Source organism: Triturus cristatus, chromosome 4_1 (assembly GCF_964204655.1).
Source record: "Triturus cristatus chromosome 4_1, aTriCri1.1, whole genome shotgun sequence".
Taxonomy (NCBI): Eukaryota; Metazoa; Chordata; class Amphibia; order Caudata; family Salamandridae; genus Triturus; species Triturus cristatus.
In genome coordinates, this window is record NC_140585.1 from 1338173493 (window position 1) to 1338201134 (window position 27642).

At 44.3% G+C, this 27642-nt stretch overlaps 2 protein-coding genes across 3 annotated transcripts in view; one reads left to right on the forward strand and one right to left on the reverse strand.

The window, feature by feature from the left end:
* Nucleotides 1–27642, reverse strand: part of PRRX1 (paired related homeobox 1) — a 473999-nt gene that overhangs the window by 232878 nt on the left and 213479 nt on the right. The window lies entirely within an intron of this gene.
* Nucleotides 1348–14407, forward strand: LOC146856646 (uncharacterized). The gene is made up of 2 exons (XM_085650328.1): nt 1348–2566; nt 14334–14407. Exons 1-2 carry the CDS (start codon nt 1363–1365, stop codon nt 14405–14407), a joined length of 1278 nt encoding a protein of 425 aa, XP_085506454.1. The 5' UTR covers nt 1348–1362.

Sequence of the window (27642 nt, forward strand, 5' to 3'; positions counted from 1 at the left end):
GAACCTCCGTGCCCTGACGGATGAGCAGCCTCCCCGTCACCGGCTTGAGACCCTCACAGGTTAGTAGCCACACTACACAAACTCCTGATTGATTGATTGATGGCACATTAGATGGCCATGGTGTCTTTCCATCTTCCTTGGTCAGGAACTGCAGCTCAGGATCAGTAAACTTGAACGTCCTTACCCTGTAAGGGTCCATGATGGAAGAGTCTGGCACATTTCTACTTGTAATGACTGAGTGGCATCAGAGGATGGCAGTAATTCTATTTGTCTTGTTTCAAGGTGTGTTATAAACCCAAAATGAATGCCTGCACTCCGAGTAAGAGGTTGTTGGTGTACTCTTGAGGTGTCCAATGGACTTTTTGTGTGTTGCCGTGGCTATTTCTGTTCTCTAGGAATCAGTTTCCTGACTCCTGTAATTTCCAGTGCCTAAAAAGAGGCACTTACTGATGTTTTGGCATGTGCTATTTATCAGGTGCTGTATTTACCACATGCGTTAAATAACCTACTTTCAGTGTTTAACGCATTCACTAAATAACAACTCCACAGTACACAGCAAAAAAAAACTCCTAATCAGTGTGTTTTAACACTTGCTATTCACCGAATCCCTTAGAATCGATATTTTATGGCAAGACCGGAGGCGAGTATTATGCTTTCTTTTCTTGCTTTATTCCAATAGCAGCAAGATAAAACTACTCTTCCCAGAAGGCTTGGAGAAACAACTACCAGCCAATGGGAAACAAAGAAGCAAATACTGACCAATCACATCATAGATAATAGTATAAGGTGTATCGTGACTGCAAACAGTCCTCTTTTCTTGCTGCTCGCAGTCAAGATAAGTACCTTTTTTCCTGTCATTCATATGAAGTTAATTAATTTGTATTACTGTCATGGTATTGTTCGGTTTATAGTATTTTTGGCCTTTGTAGCGCAACTTGTTGCTCCCGTTTTCTTCGCGCTCTCACACGCGCACACAACTTTCAGTTTACGTTTCCCCCCCCGTGCCCTGCACGCATTGCCTGCCCCTCGCGCGCCTCTCTCTCACCGTTTCCGCCTCCTCTGTGGCGCAGCGCTCCAGAACGGCTCCTCAGTCCGACGCGCTGTTACCGGCTCCTCACCACGTTTCCTTCGTGTATATTTCACACGCCCCCTAAGGGGAGGGGTTTCTACTTTTTCATACGCCCACTCCTTTTTTCTGCACAAGCATAAATTAACCCTTTCTTGTCAGGTTTTTGAACAGGCTCCAGTTTATTTTTCATAATGCAGGTTTCTAATGAGCCTCATGACAATGAAGGGGAAGAGTTCAAAGAGGATTTGAGCTCTTTTATTAATTCCTCAGTGGAGACTGCGGTCGAAGCTTCTATGAAGCGTTTTTCCAAGACTATGGAGAACTCTCTCTTAAGTATAATGACCAAAGCAATGGCCCAATCTGCGGGGGATAGCAGAAAACTTACAGTGGTACACTCCAAGGTTTCTTCTTTGGCGTCAAGAGTGGTTGGTGAGTCTTCCTCACATATGACAGAGGACGTGGTTCCTCCCAGGCCTCCTGTTCAGGAGGGGTTAAAAAGTTTATCTGGTAAACGCAAGGTTAAGTCCAACAACCCGGAGGTACCACAGAAATTGGTCATTTCAACAATTCACGACACAGATGATGATATGGATGACGCCACTGACCTTGATGATATTTTTGATATTGTGAGTCCTTCCCCTCCTAAGAAATTGAAACTCGACGCTTTTGCGTCGGAGCCGGTGCTGGATCCTGAAGGTACCCCTCTCTTTGACCCGGCTTCTATCAGGCATCCTAATTCTACCGAATGGTTCCCTATTGACCATGTCGGAGAGTATATAACCTCCAGACTTCGTCTCCCTTTAGACAAAACTGTCCGGGCCAAATTAAAGTCCGAGTGTCCTAAGCCCTCTCTCCCTTCTCACATAACTTCTACCCCTGCCATTGATCTACCTCTCCTCACTTTCTTCTCGAAGTTTGGCAAGGACCCGCGCAAAGGCGTGGATAAAGCTTGGTCCTCCTGCCAAGACAAACTGCTTGATTTGGTGGGACCACTGGCCCGCATCTTTGATTTAGCTGAAACAGCTCGTCTGGATGGGACAGACCTTAACCCAGAGGAGATTTCGCTGTGGGTCCAACGTGCTTTTTGTCTCCTGGGAAACACTAATGCGGCCTTGACTCATGAGCGCCGCAAGGGTCTCTTAATAAAGTTAGATCCCAAGCTTGCCAACCTTGCCCCCCTAGATCCTGGCGTCAAGGCTGATGGTCTTCTCTTTGGAGATTCGTTAGTAAAGGACTTAAGTCGGTTTGTCACCACCTTTGCCTCATTGGACAAGGCGCAGCAGTCCATCAAGAAGGTCTTTCCTTCTCGGGTTTTTGGCAGGGCCGGAAGAGGCAGGAGCCGCTCTACCGGCCGTGGTTTCCAGTCCCAAGGCTCCCGTGGTGCCTTCAACTCCAACCAGCAGGATTTCAAGCCCCAGTTTTACCCCCAACGAGGTCGAGGTTACAGGGGCAGGGGCCAACGTGGCTTCCGCCACAACAACAACAACTCCCAACAAGGTGAATGCGGTTATTCCTGTGGGGGGTCGTTTAGCCCTTTTCCTTCACAGATGGCAGACTCTCACTGCGGATCCATGGGTTCTCGACACCGTCCGGGGTTATCGTATCGAGCTTTACGCTCCTCCTTTTCAACATGTTCTTCCTTCCCCTCTAGTGTTCTCAACAGAAATGTCACTGCTGGTCACCTCGGAAATACAGGCCCTTCTCTCCAAAAAGGCTATTCTGGTTTCCCCCTTCGATCCCTCCGGCTTCCTCAGCACTCTTTTTCTTGTTCAAAAGAAAAACAAAAAGATGAGACCGGTGATCAATCTCAGATTCTTCAATCAGTTCGTGGTTTATCGCCACTTCAAAATGGAAACGATTCTTCACTTGCGAGACACTTTGCGTCTAAACGATTGGATGGTCCGCATAGATCTCCAAGACGCTTATCTTTCTGTTCCTATTCACGAATCGCACACAAAGTTCCTCCAATTCCAATGGCAAAACGTCACTTATCGTTTTCAATCTCTGCCCTTCGGTCTTTCTTCAGCACCCTGGTGCTTCACAAAGGTAATGAGACCGGTCGTAGCTTATCTACGATCTCTGGGGATCAGACTCATCATTTATCTCGACGACATTCTCCTCATGAATCTAGACAAATCGGCATTATTGAACGATCTCAACACTACACGTTCTCTTCTTCTCGAATTGGGGTTTCTCCTCAATTTAGAAAAGTCCTCTCTCATCCCGACTCAGAGCATGGAGTTTCTGGGGTTCCGTATAGATTCCCCCCTGGCTTCCCTGTTTCTTCCTCAATCCAAGATCTCCACAATTCAAACGGAGATTTCCCAGGCTCTGCGCCGTCCACTCATTTCTCTCAGAACCCTTGCGAGAATAGTCGGCCTTTTATCAGCCTCCATTCAGGCTATCTTTCCAGGTCCCCTCCATTATCGCGCTCTTCAGCGCCTAAAGATCAGGCATCTTCGGCAAGGTCTCGCTTACTCCGATCAAATAGAATTAGATCTCGAATCTCAACTGGAACTGCAATGGTGGTTAAACCACTTAGAGGCTTGGAACGGCCGAACCATCTTCGCTTCCGCCCCAGATCTTGTATTAGAATCCGATGCAAGTCTGACGGGTTGGGGCGCCCGTTGTGGACCAATATCGACTGGCGGTACATGGTCAAAAGAGGAGTCCAAATTGCACATCAACTGTTTAGAGATGCTTGCAGGTTCCTTTGCAATCCAGAGTCTGGCAAAAGACAGAGTAAGTTGTACCATCCTTCTACGCATGGACAATGTTTCTGCGGTTCGTTATATAAACCATCTCGGTGGCACAAAATCGAAGGCTCTAGCAGATCTGGCAAAAAGCCTTTGGGAGTTTTGCCTTTCCAACAGACTTTCGCTCTCTGCGGAATATCTCCCAGGAGATCTCAACGCGGTGGCCGACTGGCATTCTCGCTTCCTCCGGGATTCCAGCGACTGGAAGCTTCTTCCCTCCGTGTTTCTCTCCCTCTCTCAGTTGTGGGGTCCTTTCTCAGTAGACCTTTTTGCTTCCCGTCTCAATTCCCAGTTGCCTCATTTCTTCAGTTGGCGTCCGGATCCTTTGGCTCTGGCGACCGATGCCTTCCTCCAAGATTGGTCCCTTCACCTCAATTATGCCTTTCCTCCTTTTCTGTTGATCAACAGGGTTTTATCGCAGGTGCGTCGCCAAATGACATCTCTGGTAATAATAACTCCCTTTTGGCAGTCCCAGATTTGGTTCCCGTCTCTCCTGGAATTGGCGGTAGATTTCCCCGTCCTTCTTTCTCCTTTCCCCAATCTTCTCTCGGATCCTCAGGGCAACCCCCATCCTTTAATGGTCAGCCAGTCTCTGACGTTGTCCGCCTGGAAAATTTCCAGCCTTCCTCTTCTGATTTCGTCATTTCACAGGAAGCTTCAGTCTTTATTAGTCGAGCATGGGCCCCTGGCACCTCCAAGGCTTACAAGTCCGCCTGGTCTCTTTGGTCAAGCTGGTGTCTGCAGAAATCTGTCGATCCCGTTTCAGCCTCTTTAAACTTTATGGTTAACTTCTTAGCCTCTGAGGCTAGCTCGGGTAAATCCTATCGTACCATCAACCTCTATAGATCTGCCATTTCACTCAATCATACCCACATTGATGGAAAACCTGCGGGGGCGCATCCCTTGGTATGCAGACTACTAAGAGGAATTCGTTTTTCAAAACCTCCTTTGGCTAAGTATTCTAGTTTATGGGATGTCAATTTGGTTTTGCAATTGTTTTCTACCTGGCCTGATAACTCTGCTCTTTCATTAAAAATGATCTCAGCTAAACTTACTATGTTATTATGTTTAATTTCCATTAAACGAGTATCTGATGTGAAGGCCTTAGATGTTTCTTCTAGACAATTTACTCCTACTGGTGTAATGTTTCATATTCATAAACGTACCAAGACCAATTTACAGTCTGTGTTCTATCCCTATTTTCCCTCCAATCCCAAATTGTGTGTAGGCCAATGTTTAAAAGTTTATGAAAGTAAGACCTCTGCTCTCAGGACTTCCTCCAGCTCCCAACTCCTTATTTCCTTTCGTAAACCCTTTCATCCTGTTTCTGCTGCTACCTTGGCCCGTTGGGTTCGTTGGGTCATGTCCCTGGCAGGTATTGACGTCTCCGTTTTCGGAGCTCATTCCACTAGAGGAGCCATGGCTTCTAAAGCCTTTTGGGCTGGCTCCCGTCTGGAGGATATCCTGAAGTCAGCAGATTGGTCTAATGATTCAGTGTTCCGTACATTTTATTGCAAACCTGTTCTTACTGCTTCTTCTATGGTGGTTGATATGCTTTAAACAAGCATAATAGGAGCCTCCGGTCTTGCCATAAAATGTAGATTTTCCTAATAATTTATGACGGAAAGTCCTAATTTTATTAAAGACACGGAGGCGAGTATTATCCCGCCACAACACTTCTAACTGGTGTTCTCCCTCCCCACAGGAACTCCAGCGCTGCCACCGGCATCATCCTGAGGTCCTCATGGATTCTATCAAGATCATTCCTGCTGATACGGCACCTTCTGTCCTTGGACTGGATCGTCTCTCCGACTCTCCTCTGGTGGTCTTCGGAAAAGAACTTTTTACGTGGACTTTGACTTTTTGCATTTTGTTCTCTGTTTCTCCTTTATTTTTCCATACTCTATGATTGCTCGCATAAGAAAAGAGGGCTGTTTGCAGTCACGATACACCTTATACTATTATCTATGATGTGATTGGTCAGTATTTGCTTCTTTGTTTCCCATTGGCTGGTAGTTGTTTCTCCAAGCCTTCTGGGAAGAGTAGTTTTATCTTGCTGCTATTGGAATAAAGCAAGAAAAGAAAGCATAATACTCGCCTCCGTGTCTTTAATAAAATTAGGACTTTCCGTCATAAATTATTAGGAAAATCTACATTTTCCCTACGTCCAAGCTTGGTCGTTTTTACCACCAAACTCGTGATTCGAGTAAAAGCAGTGATAACGCACCAAAACAACATATATATAACAATAGATTTAGCTAGCTGTTTTTCACAAAATGACACTACTTGCCATATTATTAAAGATATTCAATACGTGCATCATTGGAATTGAGAAGCTGGTCAGCTGCGAATTTCAAAACACATCTTCACAAAATAATGTACATATTCATTTTTTTTAATTACCGCATTTTATCAAACCATTTAGAATGGAATATAACTCAGTGGAAACTTGCAGAAAGGATTGTTCCGCTAAAGACATGCATTTCCGTTAACATTTAGACAGATGGTATTTCAAAGTAATCTACTTTTAAGTGAAAATATGTTGCCGTCTTAAACAACATTCAACCATAAACGTGGAGATTAGAATGTTGTCTTCCTACTTCCAGACAACCAACGTGAACTTTGATCCAAAATCAAAACACAGCAATTGAATTTTAAATTCTTTGAGGGTGTCTATAGTGTAGCGGTCTAGCTGTCGAGGCAGAGCAGATGCACGCAGGACCTTTGGCCCGGATGGGCTCGCTCATAATGTAACACTCTGGCCAGGCGTGGCCAGAGAGTATAAAGTAAAGGGGCGGAAGTCGCTCGTGGCTTCCCCGCCCGTCACTCCACACTGTTGTCTGTGTTCTCATTTGTGCCCCTGATCCAGGCCTCACATGTGTCGTTGGCCCCCAACCTCTCATCCACCACATATAGCAGTCCCATGCTACGGGCAACGAACAGTCCTAAGCTACGGACAAGAAATATTCTTTTGCTGCAGGGGATCAAAGTTTATGTGAAGCACACACATGGCCCAGGTAACATTTACCTACAAATTCTGACTGGATGTTGCCAACAAAAATATCAAACATAGTTACATTAATGTTTTTCACAAAAATGTCTCTACATTATAAATCAAAATACGTTATGGGACTCCCTTTTTGCTTTTTATCAAATCTGGTTGAGACCTCAGAAGTCACCGTCTAACCCCTGCCAGGTCGTTTCTTGCATTCAGTCATCGATCTTTTTAATGTGCCCACCTTTTTGTCTCTACCTGTTCGATTATATGATTCCAGCTCAGCTCCACCACCTAATTCTGCCACAGTATAGCAGCGTGACAATATTTTAAACTGTAGCACTTTTGGTGCCAAAGCTCGAAAGTTTCTGCTCCGCAAACAATGTATTACTGTACCTTAGTGAGCATTTTCTGCATGGAGGTTTTTTTAACACATTATTTCGTGGACAAAATGTTTTGTTTTGTAAAATAATCTTAGCTGTGCAAGTTGCTACAATGCACACGTGATAAAACTACTTTAACAAAGCGGCATGAAAAGTCACTCTCCAGTAAGCCCGCGGCCCAAGATCTTTACACTTTAGGCCTTCAGTCGTAGTGATGGACTCTGCTTTTATTTCCCCGCAGATGTAAACACAAAAGCAATAAATAAAGTGCTCAAGCTCTGTGAATCACCGCAGTGCTTAATTTGAAAAAGTATGAGTGCCGGCCGGTCAGTGTGTTGTAAATTGAAACTACGATGTGATTAAGCATTTACTAAAGACATGAATTCTCCTGCCTTACACATGTCTCTTTCGTTATGTTGACTGAAGTTTGGACTCCATTTTGTATTGTCATGTCTCCATGTGCTCAACACGAGGAGAGTCCTATCTTCGTGTTAGTTGCTCTTGTAATCTGCCTAGTAACAGTCTATAAATAGTTCCTTTGTCCGCCTGGCGCATGCCCAGACTTGACCACATCTGTTATCAGTTAGCCTTGCTTGACCATGTTTTCGCGGGCTCAAGGAGTGTGTTAGCTCCGCCCACATATTGATTCAGTATCGAAAATGACCATAAATGGTAATGTTCTTTGGCCTCATGTTGTATCCACCCACTTATGAGCCCCTCTATTGTGTATAAAAGGGGACCATGTACGCAAATTCTTTGTGCTACTCTATGCAATACTGAAGAGTGTTGTGTGGATTGTAGGACCACCCTTAAGGGTTAATAAATGCTGTCTTTGTACTTTGCAGTTTCCGTGCCAACTTCCTTATAGATTCCATTACAGGAGAGCGAACCCTTGTGTCCTGCGGGCCTAGCTGGGGCTTGTATTCATCAAGTGGTCGAAGTGGGTGGGATCCGAGGGGTACGGTGTGCTCATACTTATTTAATTTAACAAAACAGTGTCCCTACTTTTTGTGAAAATACGACCTTGGGATGCTTAGTTCGAAGAGTTGAAATACTTCAGCTAGAACAAGAGGCAGGGACTCTGCTGTTCTTTGAAACCGATGGAGGGGCAGATAGCTCAATGGGGCCTCGGGGGGAAGCGGGCGCGAGCCGTCTCCCCCCGGGGTTTTCGCCCACATGGTGCAGGCGAACAAGGGCAGGGTAGCGCGCGCAAGGAGGGTTATTAGCGGCGCGCGGGTGGCGGGAGGCTTAGGCGTCTGAGGAGAGGGAGCGGCGATGGGAGAACACGGTCCCACCCACCCACCCTATATAATAAATAAATAAATAAATTTTAAAAAAGTAGAAAGATAGTGTACGGTCTGGTGCACTGTACGATGTAATGATTGTGATCTGTTTGTTCTTGCCACGGTTAAGACAGGTGATATACCACAGAATCTACAGAGGCGGAGTTGGGGGGTGGGTCAAGTCAAGAGCGGATTTTGATCACCCTCAGAGGGGGAGGGGGAGGAGGGGAAGGGGGGAAAGGAGAACAAATACGGTAAAAGGGAAAAGGTTTTGAAAAGAATGCAATGGAAGTTTACTCAAGTTACAAGTTTAAAGAAAATGAAATAACACAAAAGGTTTGGCATTTATGGTTTTGGCTGTTTACTAAATTTATTGGTTTCGGATAAAGTTTGTCACCTAGTCTTAAAATAAAGTGGCCTTTTACCTACAATTGGTTGTTGGCGTCTGCATTATTGGGGGCGACATGCCTTCATGCCATGGTGCTTGGTTGCAGGAAAGAAATGTAAATGTGCACAACTGGTTAATGCCAGTATTGGCTTTTGTTGATGGAATCACTTCAAGCTTCCTGAAAACACAGATTTATTCTTTTTAATGATATTGCAGGAGAGTTATCAGCTGAGCTGTGAAGTATGTGTTTTAAAGGACAGTTTAAAAAAATGCATTATGTACAGTCTGGGTTTCACTAACATCTATATTTTGGAAGCACTTTTTTTTATCTTAAACCTTTTTTGCACATTTTATAGCAGCCTATCTTTTACAGTGCACAATACAAGTTTAAAATAATGGCTGACATATTCACAGTGCTTTCTGTCACAGAATGGGAACTCATAGCACTGAACATACACAAGTCACTATTCTCCACTGCACCAACCAGGCAGGATTCCATTCTGTGGCTCTCTGGCTGTAGACACACATATCTGCAGTGGATTATCTAACAGACGGTTAATAATGTATGATAGTGCATTTCACACTGATTAACTTAGCATGCATATTTTTACTCTGCCTTATTTTATATGTAATTACCTGAAGGTGGAAGACAGGACAAAATATGTCAATATAATTTTTTGCCATGCCTTGGACCCCGCCCCTTTGTGCACAGCATCACAGTTCCCATACTTGTTTAATGCACTTCGACTACTGGTGCCCAAATCTGTGCTCAGAAGCTCGCTGCCAGTGCTAAAAGGCTTCGCAGTCTTCAATCTACCTCATGCCTATCTAACCCCCTTTCTCACACTCATGCAGGTTCCTGCTTTCTCCCTTTGATGCGTTTTTTTCCTGTCCTTTTTTAGGTCTCGCCTACGCAGCGCGCAAGCGCTGCTTAGTAGAGACCTCTTGGAATCGCTCAGGACTTTTTGGGAAACTCGTGCATGTACTGCACTGTTCCCAATGAGCCCTCGTGCATGTGTGTCATTTACCTTGCGGGAGCGAGCACGGGGCGCGCTGTGTACCATCTGTTTGGTTTCCTATTTCAAAGGCTTCCTTCACGTTGTGACCGCGCATCCGGGCACTGTTTTCTGTAAACAGCTGCATTCCTCGCTATTCCTCGCTTTCACTTTTGCCGTTGCGCGTCTGAATCGCTCTGAACTTCCGATGGACTAACTTGCGGGGACCGCGCTTGTCTTTCAGCGCTTGTTTTTTATTCCAGCCTTGAGAGTAACCATATTACCATCACCACAGTGAACGTTAAGATGAACTCCGACTCCAATGTTTACACTGCAACATTTCAGCAGCAGAAAAAAATTTCCCTAATGCGTCTTCCTCCAATGCAGAAACATCTCACTTTCTAGCAGGGTTCCCTGAGGCCACCAACTCTGCCGAATTAACAGTAGATTCCCGAAGCGAGCCAGAGTGCCTTTTAACGTGACCCTTCTCTTGCCCGTGCATGCAAGGGGAGCCTAGGGATGCAGACCCCCGAGGGAGGGCCGCCTGGTGAAGACTTTACACAACTCAAAATTTTTCAGCAGTCTCACAAAGACTAGTGCTGTTCTGTGCAAGTGCTACCACTGTCTACGAAGAAAAGGGCGCCAGAAAGATGGACGTTCACATCAGCCTCGACCCGTTTACAAAGACACCTGCTAGACAATCAAGTAAATCACGGGGCTTGCGCCGGATGCTGCAGCAGCCCCTAGTGACTGCGAACATTCAACGTTCAAAGTGCACGGGTTTGTGCAGGACATCTCAACGGCGGGCAGCCCCAGTCAAACATTTACTGCAGGTGACTAGGCGACACTGAACCTGCAGGCTCCAAAGCGCACTATCATTACAGGGAGACCTGTGTGGAAGAGACGGTGGCAGATCAATCCAACCACGTCACAGTGACGAGCAACGTGCAAAGGTCGGGGGGGGGGGTGGGGGGAGTCTGGCGGTTGCTGGCCGTTCGGTTTGTTTTTCAGAAAGTTTTGCTTTGCCTCTGCCTTTACGTCAGATGGTGGCATTCTGGGGCTTTGTGTGCCATATATAAAGTTAAAATTCAATCACTCCCTGGTGGGCATTTACAAATCCACAGTTATTTGGTCTCCATGATTTCACAGTAAAGATGCATAACTGAGTTTCATTAACCCAGGTCGTGACAGGTAAAACCAGGCATATTGCAAGGACACTCTTAAAACGCTGCCCGGCAGGTCTGCTTGTAACTAGACTGGGAACTAAAACGAGGCTGATCACCTTATCAATTTCCACATCGAGACAGCACCTTATCAACAGTCATCCCTAGGTACCCAAGTGAGCAGTAGCTTGCATCCGCTCACCCATTCCCACCCAATACAATTTGTATTTATTTTACAAGTGGGCACTGTCGCAATGTGTGCCTTTACAAACCAACCGTAATCTGTCTGGATCAGTCAAAGAGAGCATTTGTAAAATGAAGTCAGTTAAATTACAAGCAGTGCTTAGTCAAATCACCCCTACTTCACTCACATCCCCATGCAAACATTTCTTTTTTCAAAAAGAGCACTCCAAACAGATTCGAAAGAAAGGAATTTTCAGCCAATGGAATCCTTTGGATGTCTCAAATGCTTTTATGACCTCGTGTTTTGAGATTGTAAACACATTTAACAACTGAAATGCAGAACTCCTATATATTAGGGCTTACTTGAACTGAAATCCGAATCCATACAATGTGTACAAGTACAGTGTTTAATGACTTTGGTGCCCTCCAGCACTTTGGGGGTGGGGGGACAAACACATGATGTCAGAAGCAGGGGCAGAGAATGGAATAAGGTATTACCTCCTCAGTTCTGTGACTGCTAGGTGCCTGAATTAGGCCTCAGAGCTCCTTCAGAAGGTGTAACTCTCAGAGGACTACCTCCTATACTGGACATCTGGGTCCCGCTCTGGGTAACAGGTCGATCATGACGAAACTTCATCGCACGGCTGCCAGGGCACGCATGCATCGTCTTTGCATTGTCGCATTAAGGGCGCCATCTTATCGCATCGGATTGTCGCATCGCATCAAGGCGCCATCATGCCGCATCGCAACCGGGCCGCAGTACGAGAATCTACGCATCACCTTCTCTCCGGTAAGGATCAAGACGCATCCCCCACTCTGCGCAAGCATTGAGGCCAGTGCTTAATTTGTAAAATATTAAGTGCCAGGGCTCTGACCAGGAGGCCACTGCAGCTTGCACCACCCATCGCCCCTGTCATCGCTGCCAAAACAACTACTAACCTGCTCTCTTGCATGTAAATGCGACAGTAAAGATTATTCCAGGTCCCCAAAGCTACAGGAATGCCTGGGAAGGCAGGTATTAGTAATTTTTTTAATGTATATTGTTCCCCTAAACAGCTGTAATACTGCTCCTCTCTAAATTACATGATGCGCGCCACCTTGTGGCAGACTACCCTAAGTGTAGGTTTGACAATTAGGTGCCGGTGCCGAGCACCGGAAACCAATTAAGTGCCGGTGTTCAGCACCGGAAAGCTCCGGCTCAAATTAAGCCCTGATTGAGGCGCGACGCATCCTCTCCCCCGAAGCAAGGAACCGACGCATCTCCAATGCTGCGAGCCTTTTGTTTATTTTGCATTACGCATCCAGGTACTTTTGTGAGAACTGTGTTGCATTTACCATCAACTTGAACTAAGTTAATTCTACCATCTTTAAGTCAATTTTGAGTACAGTATTGTGGATTTTTGTCGTTTGTGGTCTTGTGTTAAGTCTATATAAAGAATACTTATTTTTATAAAACCTGTGTGGTGTCCATCTGTAGTGTTTTCACTGTATTACTGTATGTGTTCACAAATGCTTAACACACTGCCTCTGCGATAAGCCTGTCTGCTCGTGCCAAGCTACCAAGGGGGTGAGCAGGGGTTATCCAGTAGTGTAATCCCCTTTCCCTGACTTAGAAGCAAGGGTCCCTATTTGGTCAAAGGTACCTACCTCTGCCTACTAGAGACCCCCAGTTCTAACATGCAACATACAACCACATAATCACCTGATCGTAAAGGCTTTATTATTAAAAGGGCACCGTCCCTTGGTGGCAATTTTCACTTCAAGAAAAAAGGAAGTTTTTCTTACTTCTATTCATATGACTAATGAAATAATATTTACAGAGGCTTCTCACTTTCAGGCCCGGGCTAGCTGTGGAATACATTACCACTCACTTAAATCAAAAACAACACCGGGCATATGCTTTGGAAACTCACATGATGAAAACGAATACTAAGCACTGTGAATAAGGCATCAAAAGAAGGTTGCTGTGCTCACAGGAAGGGTCTAAAACCGCATCGGTCTCTGGTGATCACACACAGAAGTAAGCACTTCTGAGGAACACTGTGTACGGGTCCTAAGTTAAAAAAAAAAAAAAAAAATCAGTAATGCAAAGAAGGTTTACAGGATATTCCCTAAACTCTCTGCTTGTTTAGAAATCTTGGGTAGGGTGTGCTGTGAATGTGAGACCAGAGAAGGTTCATTGCCTCAGAATCTTAAAACACTGGGAGAAATATTCTTTCTTCTGTAATATAGTTAAATGTGTACATGGATGTGTGAAACTGTTTCACATTCTGATTTTTCCTCACTATTGGCATAAAATAGGTTGAAACGTGTGTCAGGAAAAAAGCCCACCCCCTTATATAAGACATCTAAACTGGATCTGATTAAGTATAATCAGCCATTCACAAATGTTCTTTAGTGCATTGTATTAAGAGATGAATGGTCTCGTTCACACAAAATGTAAACTCGGACACCAATTATCAATTATACATTGAGGGGTATATTTATGAGAACCTTGCATCACGTTTGCACCATGCAAAGTGGTACATGGCAAGGCTCTGAGTCAGATTTATGAAGCCATGCACAGCCACCCTGTGTGGGTTTGAGTGGCCTCATAAATGTATGGCAACGCAGCGCAAATCTCTGCATCACCTTACTCTGCGCAAGGGCGGTGTTACACAGGTGTTGCGATGGGTGTTCCCATGCACCTCCCCTGCTTTTGGTTTTTTATGCATTTCCAGATTTACAAGGGCTTATAAACCTGAGAAAATGTCTAAGTCTTGTGCGTCCCGAGGTGCGCCGTAACAAAGAGAAATATCTATATTTTTCCTCATTTTTTTCGCTTTCTATGTGTGCTAATCTGCTGCACAAATAGAAAGAGGAAATGCCTCTCAAGATTGCATTTGGTGAGCCTTGCTGAGCCTATAACTTTAGAAAATAGTAGTCGGTGCCATGTATTTATTGTAAAATGTAAAGTGAACCAGCCACATTAACTTTAACTAAGTGGACAATGTAATGAAATGGACAAACTCCTCCTGTTAGGATGACAGGTTATGGCTGGTGTACATAATCTGTTGGTACTGGTTCTTCAGCTGGTGACACTATATTGTGCTGTTTGACTTTGTTTTTACCCTCACAGTTTTCTCACATGTGCGTGATGAGCCAATGTACAGGCACCATTTCATTTTTGGGTTTGTGTTCTATTTCAATTAACGGAAAGAGAGAGAGTCTACTGCAGTTAACTTCTCACGCTATAGTGACCTTGCGTCCCATGAGCATTATATGTGTGTCTTTACCGGCATTATCTTGGGGAATCAGGGAGCGTGGGAGTTAGATCTCCTTTAAATATTGAGCACTGTACCTTCCAGTGCAAGTGTCTGTCTGTGCCATGAAGTAATAATTAGCTGCATGCTATGCCTAGGAGTGGCAGGTACAATGATCCCCCTTACTCTGCCCATTCACAGAACTCTGTGGAATTTCACAGAGTTTTTAGGCAACTCTGTGGAATTCCGCGGAGTGCAACTCCACAAGCCACGCCCGGCCCTATCCCTGTCCCCACACAAAGGGCTGATTTACCCCCATAGATAGCCTGGCAGACAGGGCTGGGTTGAAAGGAGGACCTGTACGATTCAAGGAGCTACTTTGAAGTCACCCCCACATCAAATGCACTTTTGGGTATAAGTGCTGGATCTCTGGCTCCCTAACATCAGACACTACTGGACTTGTAACTGAAGTTCTGCCAGAAGAACTGGTGTGCTGCTTAAAGGACTCCGCTGGACTGCTGATCTGGAAGGCCTGTTTTTCTGCATGTTGCCCCGCTACCTGCTACTCTGACTTTGCTGAAGAGCAGGAATCTGCCTTCACTCCATGTGTGCTCCAAGGGCTTGTTGGCTTGCCTCCTGTTGCTTGAGACTCAGGGATAGCAAAGTCTGTACCACTGCTCCTGTGCCTGATTCACTGGAAGTGGCCCAGATACTTACAACATGCACTTTGATGCATCTCCTTTCTGCGTGTAGCAGAACCGGTGCATCGACCTGGCTGTGAGTAATATTTGTGCATCACATCAGAACTAGCACTTTGCCTCCCGGGATTGACACATCAGACATCGATCACTACTGTCACTGTAGCTTGGAGAGATCAACGCATACCCTTGAGTGCGTGAAGAAACCCAGCACCTCCCGACTCTAGCACCCGCCCATGGAACCGATGCTTTGCCATCAGTGCTTGGAGAAAATGTAGGCATCCTGGACTTGTGAGAACTGCATCAGCGTAGCTGATGATGCACCTTGCTGTTGAGACAAGGAAAGGTATTTTTCTCACTGATGTCTGTGTGGGTCCTGTAGCTGACTAGTGCTCTATTGCGATCGGCCGGAACTTTGACTTTGCCCTGGTCCAGCATAACCTCAAGTAACCCCTAAAACGCTATTTGCTTCTAAGTGCTACTTTTCAAATTCAATATCTTAGCTTCTATACATTGGATTTTTGTTGTTATGCTCATGTTTTGTTCATAATATAATGATCTGTGTTTCTATATCTATGCGGAGTCTTTTTCTGTTGGATTCATTATGTTACCATGTGTGAGTGTTGCACAAATACTTTACACATTGCCCCTTTAAATAAGCTAGGCTGCCCTGTGCCACGCTACCAAAGGGTGAGCACAGGCTATCTTTTAGTGAGCACTTAGCTTACCTTGACTAGAGTGGTGATTCCTGTCTGGCCTGGGTGCATACCTCAGCCACCAGGAACCCCATTTCTAACAGTTACATTGGTGAAATGCTTGGTGTACCCATAACTACTGATTTTTCTTCTTACCAGAGAGCGTCTTGTAGCTGGTGTCCAACAATCTGCTTACAAATGATTGTGTGGGATGTGCTACAGCTATGTTAGGCATGATGGACGTTCTTGTTACCGTGAAAATGAAGCCACGTTTCTTAATTGGTCATTTACTTGCAATGGCTGAAAATACAAGCAAGTACTGGCAAAGTCAATAGGTCTCACCTGTGCGAGATCTATTGGCTTTGTCATTGTTTTTTAGTTATGTGATATTGTATGGTCTGTCATTGTAAATTTGTCATTAAAAATAGTGTGAGAGCTCCAAAAACGTCACACAGGATGTGAGCTAGGGCGGCGCCAGATGTGTGAGTGTGAAAGGTGATAGGATGTAAAGGCCTTAAGTCTATGATTGCAAATTTGAGGGTCTTAGGGTAGGTAAAGTGAAAAAATAAAGTCTATTAACTGAAACATTTAATATGTACCCTAAAATAATACAACAAAAGTAACATGATTTCAGTGTTAACATTGCATATCTACTTGGCAAATACTATTATGTCAAATTAATAATGACTCAATAACTATTTTGACTTACAAATAACAATATTCTCTGAGGAAGATGTGGTCTCGTGCCGACAGGTGGTCTGCTGGCAGGGCTGGGGGCAGGAGCTGGAGATGTTGATATTAGCTAATTTATTATATGTAAATAACCGTGATCGGAAGAGTGAAGGGCAAGTCTTCACGGTATTCGTAGTCATGATTTTCAGCAATTGTTGTGTTAGAACGTTTGTCTTAGGCCGTCATTCAACTCACTGAGCCATCCCGCTCAGCTCACCATTCAAATCTTCTACATAAACTGATTATCGGGTCTTTTGTAAAGTACAGGGACAAGATGGAAGTTGTAAAATAAGTCTAGCGGAATGTTTTCCAACCCTAACAGCCGTTTGAATGTATCAGCCTTCCAGGAAGCCTCAGTATTTGACAACAGACTACTTTAACCCAGGTGGAGGAGCTGGATTTGCAAAAATATTCATGACTTGCTTTCAGAAGAAGATAGCATGTCTACCCAGGAAATATCCGTCCCTGCTTGCACCTAGGGGTTGCTACTTTAATTAAACACCACAATGAGGCACATTAACAAGAATAACAACAGTAAAAATATTAATAATAACAACAATGTATTTTTAATTGTCAAGAACGTGCTTAAGAAATTACAAATACATTATTTTTTGTATTTTTCTTTATGCCAGTGTTGCGACTTCATGAAGTGTTACGCAGCCTCACTCGTCGTAGAGTGTGGCATTACATCCTAGGTGTTTTTATTACCCACTGCACTGGTACGGTACTTGTCCAACACGTGGTAAGCAATGAGTGGGCTGCAAGTCCTTTATTGAACACAATACACCCTAAAAAGAACACTCAGTATTTCTGACCTCCTCACCTTATAGGGGTATAAAAAATGGCTATCAATATGGCCTCTCCTCATGAACAATCTTGCCTTGAATGTGCAAAGTCAATTCATCATGGATATTTTTATATAGCTATAAAGTCAGATTGCCTCTTCCGAGCTGCCACAATGCCGCCATGTCAAATGGCTATGTACATATGACTTCAAATTCCTAGGCTACAACATCCCAAAACGGATTTTTAATTTTATTTTATGCGCAGCCAGAATAAGACTGACATGCCCAAATACACAACTAATGTTACAGTCCTCAACACGTACCTAGCGGCAGGTCTCCTTATTCTAGCAATCAAAAGGCCCTATTTCAACAATGTTTGTATCACAATAACAGCAGTTAAAAAAACACACCACCAAGATGTAGGTGCACCTACAATCTGAAAAAATAGATTGAATAAAGTAATCTCACCAATTTGCCAAGCAACATAGTTGTGGGGTCCCTTAATAAAGCAAAAGTTTTGAAAGCAGTATAATTTAGCACTGGAATGATGCTAAATATTTATTTCAACCCACGAAGCAGAATGTAAGGTTCATTGGCATGAACAATCACTGCTATATTTTTAGGTAAGTGCCCATTCAAGTACACTTTCTAGAAACTTCACATGAAGATGGTTGTCTCTAGGTTAAATTACCAGTCGATTTTGTACAATAAAAGCCTAATCTCTATGTCTGTTTGTTATATTCCATACAGGTATCATAACATAGGCCCATGTAATTTCATTACGCGCCACCTATATTCTCTCCCTACATTACAGGGACTAACCTTTTACCTAGATATTACACTGCAGTCAGAACGCAGGTTTTTCCCTAGTTCGAAATCTCGTACATTATGCATGAGGATTCTTGGAAGCACAGCAGGACTGCCATCTCCTGTATAAAACCTATGTACAAAGTTCATGCCCAACATCATCCTTAGGCCGACACAGTAATACAGCAAGGTAGGAACCCTGGGAAGACCTATGGGTATATATACATCACATCTTGCTAAGATAAGAGAGAGGAGACCGAGACTCCATTGCTGACACACTGACCAGAGACGCTGAGGTTCCTGCATGCAGACACTCCAGCTCGCAGTGGTCTAACATCCCTTGCGAGGTGTCCAACTTGAGACCAGGATGGGGTCCCACAGTCTCTCACTTCAGGTAATGGGGTTGACTAAATCCTAGAGGGATTCTTGGCTTAACACCTACACACAGGCTAGGTACACTTAGGTACATCTAGTTAGGGAGGCATTGTAGGAGTACACATATTTTTATCGTGTGTTTTATATATTCATATGTATCCATGACTGTAGTAAGATGGTAGAGCTATACCATCCATTTACCTTTATCGTACAGCTAATCATTTATATCTTATACTGCCTAACAGTTGTTGTAGCTCATCTATTCTACACCAGAATACCAACTGTTCAATAAAATCTTATTGAAAACGCCCTGCCTGTTTATTCTGTGTATTTCTCTGAGACAGACTAAGCAAGCACAAGTGGCTGAGAGAAAAGTAGTATATTGATTCCATGGTCCTGAGGGATCAGGGTTGTCATGTTAGGAGATTCTAGTGGCCCTGTGAGCTAGGTGGGACAAAAGAGCTGCATGCCCGGTGGGGGTGATCAGAGTTTGTCTGACACCAATCCTACAGTGTATGTTGTCTAAACGCGTAGATCCTGTATACTTCCTATAGGAACTAAACAACATGTTATTCAGGGTGGTACATATCAGTCACGCATTTTTTCGTTCAAATGTTCAATAATCATGCTTTGAAAGCATCACTAATGTTTGAACTACACGAGACAACTACTCTACAACAGTAGTTCTTAATCAGTTATTCAGGAATCCCTGGGAGTCTGCGATGCCTACTCAGGCGGTGTGCAGAAACCTCTAAGTGTTATGTCTGTTATCATCTGTCAAAAAACATAAGTATTTAAAAAGTGTTTTAGTCAGAGGCTGATTGCTATTTCAGGAGCAGGAAGCACTTTTGAAATGCTTATGATTTTCAAGAAAATCATCAGCACACACTGAGAGCCGATGCTTGACCGCTCATTGATCTATACATGTACTCGCAGGTGCACTGTGGCCCAGAGGGAACTTCTAGGCAGCACGGTCTGCTACACACTGCTTTTCATGGGCACTTGAGCCAGAATCTGAGCTCCTGCAATTCTTGTATTGCAACGGGTGCATACGTACACCTCACAACAGAGCTGGAATACTTCCACGGGCAAAGACCTAGATTGCAGCATGTTTCCTGGCATAAAGAGCATGTGGTCTCTTGGCACAAAGATTCTTAGTGGCAGGGGCGGTTTCTCCACGTGGACGGAGGAGCGTTGCCCCACTGCTTTCTCGCAGGGCGAGAAGAAGAAACATAAAATGGTATAAATACCGTTATATGTTTCTGCTTTCACACTGCGAGAAAGCAGATGAAGGGTTTGGTTGGGGGCATAGGTCGGGGAGGAGTGGCTAGCCAAATCTTGTATGGGCTGACTGGTCAGCCCGATGGCTGACCAAACCAGTCATGCACACTCTCCCATTTTCTCCATGTAGGCTGCATGCCCATAGATGCCTGGGCGGTCAGTGTCTCAGCCAATCACTATGCTGCCTTTGCAGCATTGTGATTGGCTTAGGGGAGTAGAGGGAGGCTGCCTGCTTCTGCTTCCTGTGAGCAGAGAGAGGAGACGCGACGCAGGACCGGAGGCATAGGTGAGTTTTAATTATTTTTATTTCTTTTAAATTAAATTCCCCCCTTCCCCGCGACCCCCTCCCTGCGCAACCTTGCGGCCTCCCACCCGCGAGTCATGCTGGACGCAGCTGCTGAGTGGTCTCCTGCTTTGCCTGCATCAAGCTCCTTTGCTACCTCGTGTCAATCCATGTATTGCTTGTTCCGCAACCTCTGCTGAGGGTTTGCGTCATGCAATCACTCGTTCTGGATCATGATATTTTATGTGTCACGTATGAGACACCAACTCATACTGTGCAAATGGACGTGTCTTTGACAGCCATGAAACTGTAGCAGCATGCTTTTTTCAGTTACTTGGGTTTGCTGAACTATTTTATCAAAGCCTAATGCACAGGAGGCTGCTAACGTGAAGTACATCTGAAAATGGCATTACTGCTCCCATGTCCACTAAGCATGCGTACAGTGCACAATGGAAGTGTAGAAGTGCACATGGGATGATGCTGAAGCGTGAAAACAATCCTGCTTGAAAATACAAACTCTGGGCAAAGTTCCAGATGGTGCATGTGTGAATGTGCACAGTGTTCTGGCTGTAAGGTGTCCCAGTTAAGGTGGAGAGTTTTAATCAAATTGAATGTGGCTGTAAAAAATAGTGAGTGACGTGCAGTGCAGCACTTTTCCAATATGTGCTGGGGCACTTTGCTCGTTTGGGAGAGGGTTCACTTAACTGAAGTGCACCGAGTATTCCTTCACACTCCTGTCCCAGGGTCTCTGTCCTCGGTATCTCACAGACTTGTCATCCGTGCTGACACTCTTACAGGCTGTCATGCATCCATGGTGGTGTTATGATGAACAAACCTAAATCTGTACAGCTAGATAGATTTAATGATCACTACGTCACCGCTGACATCTACTGTGATCTGTAGATCACACCTATGAGTCATGGCAATCCAAACTCACCCTTTAATCCTTCTAATGTCAATAAGTTGAAAAACAGGCAGAGAAGCACTTGATGTTGTGCAATATTTACAAACAGCAGGTGTGTGGTGTGTAACGTTATATAAAAATAAGAGGCCATAAGAGTGTCATATTCCTGTATAAGATATGCTAGTGTCTTCCGTTGGTTCCATAAGACCAGCGCTGCAGACACAACTTTAAACCGACCATGAGAAAAGGTGTTGTCTGGGAACAGTTCATGGGGGCACCCTGCATTACCAAAGTATTGCAAGTGCGGTCCCAGATGTGTGCTTGGCTAGAGCCCAATGATTCCATAACATAACATTGTGAACACATAGATTTGTCATTTGTGGGCATACAAAAAGGATGACGGATCGCTGGCTTATGCTCAAATGGTAAAAAAAACACTGAAAATGTCAAAGAAGGTGCATCATGCAAAAAACAAAGCCGCTTAATTCAAAAGAAGGACGAAACGTTGCAAATATGATGTTGAATATTTATTTATTGATGGGTCTCATGTGTATACAGGTTCAGAACACGAACAGCAGCCAAAATGCATGTGACAAATTAGTGTCAAATGAAACCACAAACCTCCTAAATTATGAAGACAACTAGAAACTAGGCATAAAGAACATGATATCAAATCCATAGCATATTTTAAAAATAAAGAAGAGCTCTGACGAAGCAGAATACGAATTAAAAAGTCTGCAACAGGTTCTTGAAATGTAAATGATTTGAACGCTTTGTATAAAGTGTCCATGTTCGTGGCGAAAACACAAAAACCTGATATCAATCCATTAGAGCTGCTATTGCCTGCTGACATGGTTAGTGCACTTGGAGAAAAAGCAGCTAAAGATTTAAAATTGGTGACATTTACTAATGACACAATGTAAAAATGTCACTCTATATTATAACCTGCAAGTGGATAAAAGTACCACTGAACAAAACACTCTCACTGATGATGTCACACCCACATAAAATTTGAGAGGAAAATTATTGAAGATGTATTACTTGGTCACTATGTGATACATACCTCTGCTGAAGAGGTGTGCAAGTTTGAATGGATTTCTGCCATCAAACACAACTCAAGTGGCCTGAACACCTAGGAATCAGCACAGATGGAGTGCAGGCAATGCCTGGAGACTAACGGAATCACTGCACACGCACGGGAAAATAACCTTTCGGTTACATGGAATAATTGTTGCATTCATCATGAATATTTTGCCAGTACAATATAAAAGAAAAATTGAAAGACTGATGTAATGAATTGCCAAAATAACATATTTTATCAGAGTAATAGCACTCGAGTTAAGGCTTGTTGGGCAGTTTGGTCAATCTACGTATGGTAATCAGCAGTTTTAAGAAGTACACCTATGCTGTTTTAGATGTATGTAACTTTGGGCCTTATTACGAGGTTGGTCGGAAAAACCGTCTGACCTGTGTGGTAGCGAGAAAAATCAGACCGCTGGACCAGCGAATCTCCAATGGCCCCATTACCATATATATGCATTGCTAAACTTTGACCGCGGTGGTCGGTAAGACATCAATTCTGACTGATTAGGTCAGAAAGATTTCATCTCCGACTGATGCGATCGCAAAGCCAGTGATTTCCTATACAGCAGTATTGCGGTCCGCGTTGGCATTGAATTTCATAGTAATAAAGCAGGTAGAGCAGTGGCAGGACTTGTAAGACAGGATCCATGGTGTAAGTGGGGAGGTGCATGGAGTTGAGTTTGTGCTGTCTGTCCCTCTGTTTCCGCCATCTCTAATGAGCTGGTTTATCCATCTCGGTCAGATGCAGGGGCGTAACACAGGCCCCTGCATCCCCCGCAGTGCGGGGGGCCCCCAAGCTCCAGAGGGCCCCCTCAGCATTGTGCTTCCACCCGGGAGCTCCTGATAGAGTCTGGAGGGGGCCCCTCAAAGTACCTTGCAGGGGGGCCCCCTCAATTATTGTTACGCCACTGGTCAGATGGCCTGATAGGCACATTGTAATAGGGTGGGCAGTAGAGCAGCTTGCCGCCCGGCTGTCTATATCCATTGGCCCCTTCCGACACCGGCACGGTCGGACTTTCCTGTCAGAGTCAGAAGGACCGCGTCGGTCATAAAACTGCCTATCAGTGCCCATTGTAACATGGCGGTCAGGAGGACCGCTTCTGATGCGATTGCATCGCTCTTTTCCGACTCCAACGGGACCGCAGAGGCCCTTCACCGCCATCATAATGAGACCCTTTTTTCTTCTATATTTAATATAACTGACATTTAAAATGTGCCAGTTCTTTTGACCTTATGGTGCCAGAACTGGGCACAGGTGGTAAAAGGAGCATAACATTGTTGGTTGAGCAGCGGGGTTAAACATTTTGGATCTTATTTAGAATTTGGCGGAAAGGAACATCTGTCAAAAAGTGGCAGTTCTATCCACCATATTTAGAGTACCACTGACAGGAATAAAATCTTATAGTGGTGGATTGAACATCTTTCCCTTTTTGGCAAATGGTCTGTCTCCATTCCAATCATAAGTAAGACCTTTTTTCTATTGTGACCACTGGGAATTATCAACATCTGGCACAGAGCTAGCACAACCTCCACTGAACGTTTAGACTCAAAGCCCCCTATTTGAAGAAGTGAATGTTATAGATATGGTTCAATGATCAATCGATTCAGTAACTTACAGACACGTTGGGTTATAAAAGATACATTTGGTGAACTTTCATTACGCAAGGAGGTGGACATACATTACAAGGCAAGAGAGCATCAAACACTAGCCATTAAAAGTTGTAGGACTCAATTTCTTTATACACATGAAACAGTGACACTGTTCTTGTGAGAGGTCTGAATTGCAGCACGCCTCCGACGAGTAGACATTATGCAATTGAATAATGATTTTGCCCCTAATGTTGCTAACATATAAAAAGGAGGTATTGAAATGTTGAATTTTACAATGAGAGAAGTGTCTTACTTAGGAGAAAAAAAGATGTCATTAATGCCCACAACATGTGCAATCTGCCAGCATTTTCCTCTATTGGCTACCTTTTTATGAAGTGGTATAATGTCTCTGTTTTCTAGAAAAACGACTTTTTAAGTATTTATGGATGTATTTATTTATGCATCTTATACTGTGCTTGCATGTATCCTCTCGGTTACATCAGGGCACAAAGGTGATAAGAGCACTGGAGAAAGCGATGGTGGGGCATTCATGATCCATGTATTTTGCACGGTGGTGTCCTGTATATATCGTCGTAAAAACAGTACAACAATTGACCCAGTAACTAATACTGTGAATGCAGAGTAAAGTAGTTAGTCAAGTTGCACAAATGCTCATGCTGGGAGAGGGAACAAAGAGATACCTTCGCAGGTGATAGTGCGCGCTACAAATACACATTACCGACAGCCAGAGAGGGGAGAGAGATGTTCCACACTCTGCGCCTGCCTTTTAGTAAGTTTCATTTTCCTTAAAAAGTCCCGAGTTGATAGTGTCGATGATTGGTTGACAAATGAGACCCTTCATTTATCTCGGAATTGGTTAATGTAGTATATATTTAAATGCTAACAAAATGTTATACAAAAAAGTCTCCATTTCACCTCAAAAAGGACTAAAAGCTAGTTGCTCAATCTCAAAAGAAACGACACTGGCACTGTCAGTGATGACATTGACTAGGAAGCCAACAGTGATGCGACCAGTGATGCTGGCTAAATTGGAAATTTCAAAGTGACCACAGCTGGAATTACTTTCAACGAGTTTAAGTAGTATTTTTGTGGATGGATGGATAGATTTTCTTCTGCTTTTGGGTATATCTGCAATTTTGCCATTCATGATTCATGTAGTTTTTGGCAAGATAGGCTATTTTCTCTGTTGAAACCAAAATAGACTTTGATAAGTGCATCCACTCCATTTCCTGGCACACCCTGCAATATTTAAGCTGCTGGATTTGATGTTATGTCAAAATTAGGGAAAACAATAATCACCTATTTAATGTGTCATGGAAAGAACAAGGGAACACTTTCCAATATGCAAAGAGGAGACGTCAAATATAAAAATAACCCACTAGTAGTGATTTATTTTAATCTAGTGGGGCATTTGTTTATACATTGTTTGTGTAACCAAACAATGTAAAAACATATGATACATGCTTGGGAAAATCAATTAAAAGGACTAAAAAGTTTTCAATGAATATCCATGGGACGAAATGTGATAGGCGAAGAAAAACTCAGCCTGTCGAAGGGGTGAATGAGAAATTAGAGGGTAGCCCACCAGGTCGGTGGAGACCCTGCCATTTTTGGAGATCCCTGCTTGCTGGGCGGGAATCTGTGTATTGAAAGGGCATTCACGGATGCAATAGTGCACTTTCATTACTGTTGAATGCTGAGCAGGGCACCATTTAGAAGTGCGTGCTCTGTATTCTCGTTGGCTTTGCAGCAGCAAGTCCCCAACCCAGAAGTATGGTACTGCAAAGCAAAAGATAAACGTACCTGGTGCGCAGGGTGTTTCAGGAAGGAAAGAAGTGATGGCTGCCCTGCCTTATTTATGGCGAGATGGCCTCAACTATGAGCCAGTAGTGCTATGGTGAAAGGACCAGTGGGTCAGATGTTTTTGCTGGTGCAGCTGGATGTGGCTCAACCCATGTAAAAGGCAGCAGTTCTCTGACCTCTAATCGGGGTGAAGGAACCATAGGTTTGGTGGGCTGGAAACACCAGCAATTTATGGTGGTAATCCCGCTCTGCCAAAGTCTAACTCACCTCCTAAGTCTTAATAAAGTAGGAAGTAGAATAGGGATGTGTTTCCACTTTTTGTCATTAGGCTCTGATTATCAGTCCAGGTGAACCCTCAGCTCTTTCTTGGATCCAAGCCCAACCAGTACCATCATGTTATGTGTATTTTACAATATGGCTTCCAAGGTTAGTCACTATAGCATCATTTTTAGTGTCCAAGTACGGTAAAATAGCTTGTTGCATTCACTAGATTATATTTACAACAATTCGGGGGATTTTTGCACATGATTTCCAGGAAAGAATTTGCCTACATTTGGTGAGAAATGCACAAACTCCAAACAAACTTGCTTTCTAAAATCAGCAACAGGTTAAAATAAAGTTTGTGTTAGATTTGGGGGTCGCTAGTTGGCATAGGTAGGTACATGTGCGTCTAGTCAGGGTAAGGGGGTACACTCCTAAAATAACCCCTGCTCACCCCCTTGGTAGCTTGGCACGAGCAGACAGGCTTATCTCAGAGGCAGTGTGTAAAGCATGTGTGAACACATACAGTAATCAAGTGACAACACTACAGATGGACACCACACAGGTTTTATATAAAAAATAAGTATTCTTTATATAGACTTATCACAAGACCACAAATGACAAAAATCCACAGTACTGTACTTAGAATGGTAGAATTAGCTTAGTTCTCTTAAGATGGTAAATGCGACACTCAGAGTTCAATGTACCTTAAGATGCGTAACGCAAGACAACAAAAGTGTTGCAAGGACAGTGATGCGTTGAAGATCTGTTGCAAATAAACAAAGATGGCGCTTTCTTCTTGATGCAACACGCTTCCCAGTGATGCGGCGGCATCTGTTGCGAAGTCGATCCTCTCCCCAGGCGATGCGAGTTGCTTCCACAATGATGCGAGCCGCGACAGGCCCTGCGACAATCTTCCCGGAGATGCGGCGGCACCTGATTCAACGTCAATCCTCTTCTCTGGCGATGAGCCGCAACCGGCCCTGCGACACGCTTCCCGGAGATGCGGCAGCATCTGATGCAACGTCGATCCTCTTCTCTGGCGATGCGAGGCGCTTCGGTGGACCTGCGATGACTCTCTGATTCTTCTGCGATACGCTTCCGGGTGATGCGGCGGCATCTGATGCGACATCGATCCTCTTCTCCGGCGATGCGAGATGCTTTGTGTTGAGAAGCTGCAGCGGCAGTTCGGCAACACACTTCTTGTTCGTGAGTCGTGCTTCCAGCTCCTTGCGACACGCAGTCCCTCAGAAAACCTCGCAAAACAGCAGGCACTTCCAAAGAACTCTTGGGGAGCTGGTGGGTGAAGTCTGTTGGCCCTGAGACTTCAGCAGGAGGCAAGCTCTTTTCCAAGCCCTTGGAGATCCTTCACAAGTTGAATAAAGTGCACACAAAGTCATTTCTCCTTTCTTTGGCAGTCAGGCAACCACTGCAGGCCAATCCCCCAAGCAGCACGTCAGCTTAGGGATAGTCTCTCCTCAGTTTCTTCTGGTTCTGCTCCTCAGCAAAGGTTTCTTCTTGTTTCCCAAAGTGATCTAAAGTTCTTGAGTTTGGGTCCCAATATTTATACCCAGTTTATCTTTGTTCTCTGAAGGCAGAGAGGCCTTTGCCTAGTCCAAACCAGTTCTGGTCAGTCCTGGAGCACTTTGTTGACAAGACTCCTTCTTTCCTTTCAGAGTGCAGGGCAGAGACATCAGACGCACCACAGTAGGTGGAGCCAGCATTGTGAAGGGAAGGCACAGCCCTATTCAGGTTCCAGGTGCAACTCCTCCCACCCATCTAGATGCAGATCTCTCTATTCAGTCCTGTGCTTACTCATCCTGTCTCCTGGAATTTCCCCAGCCCCCGTCACTCAAACTCCAGACAA

Bases quoted from the DNA above. Each gene is read 5' to 3' on its own strand.
- LOC146856646 (XM_085650328.1), top strand. From the start codon at position 1,363: ATGAAGCGTTTTTCCAAGACTATGGAGAACTCTCTCTTAAGTATAATG. The intron at 2,567-14,333 runs GTGAATGCGGTT...TTACCCTCACAG, and splicing joins CAACAACAACTCCCAACAAG to TTTTCTCACATGTGCGTGAT.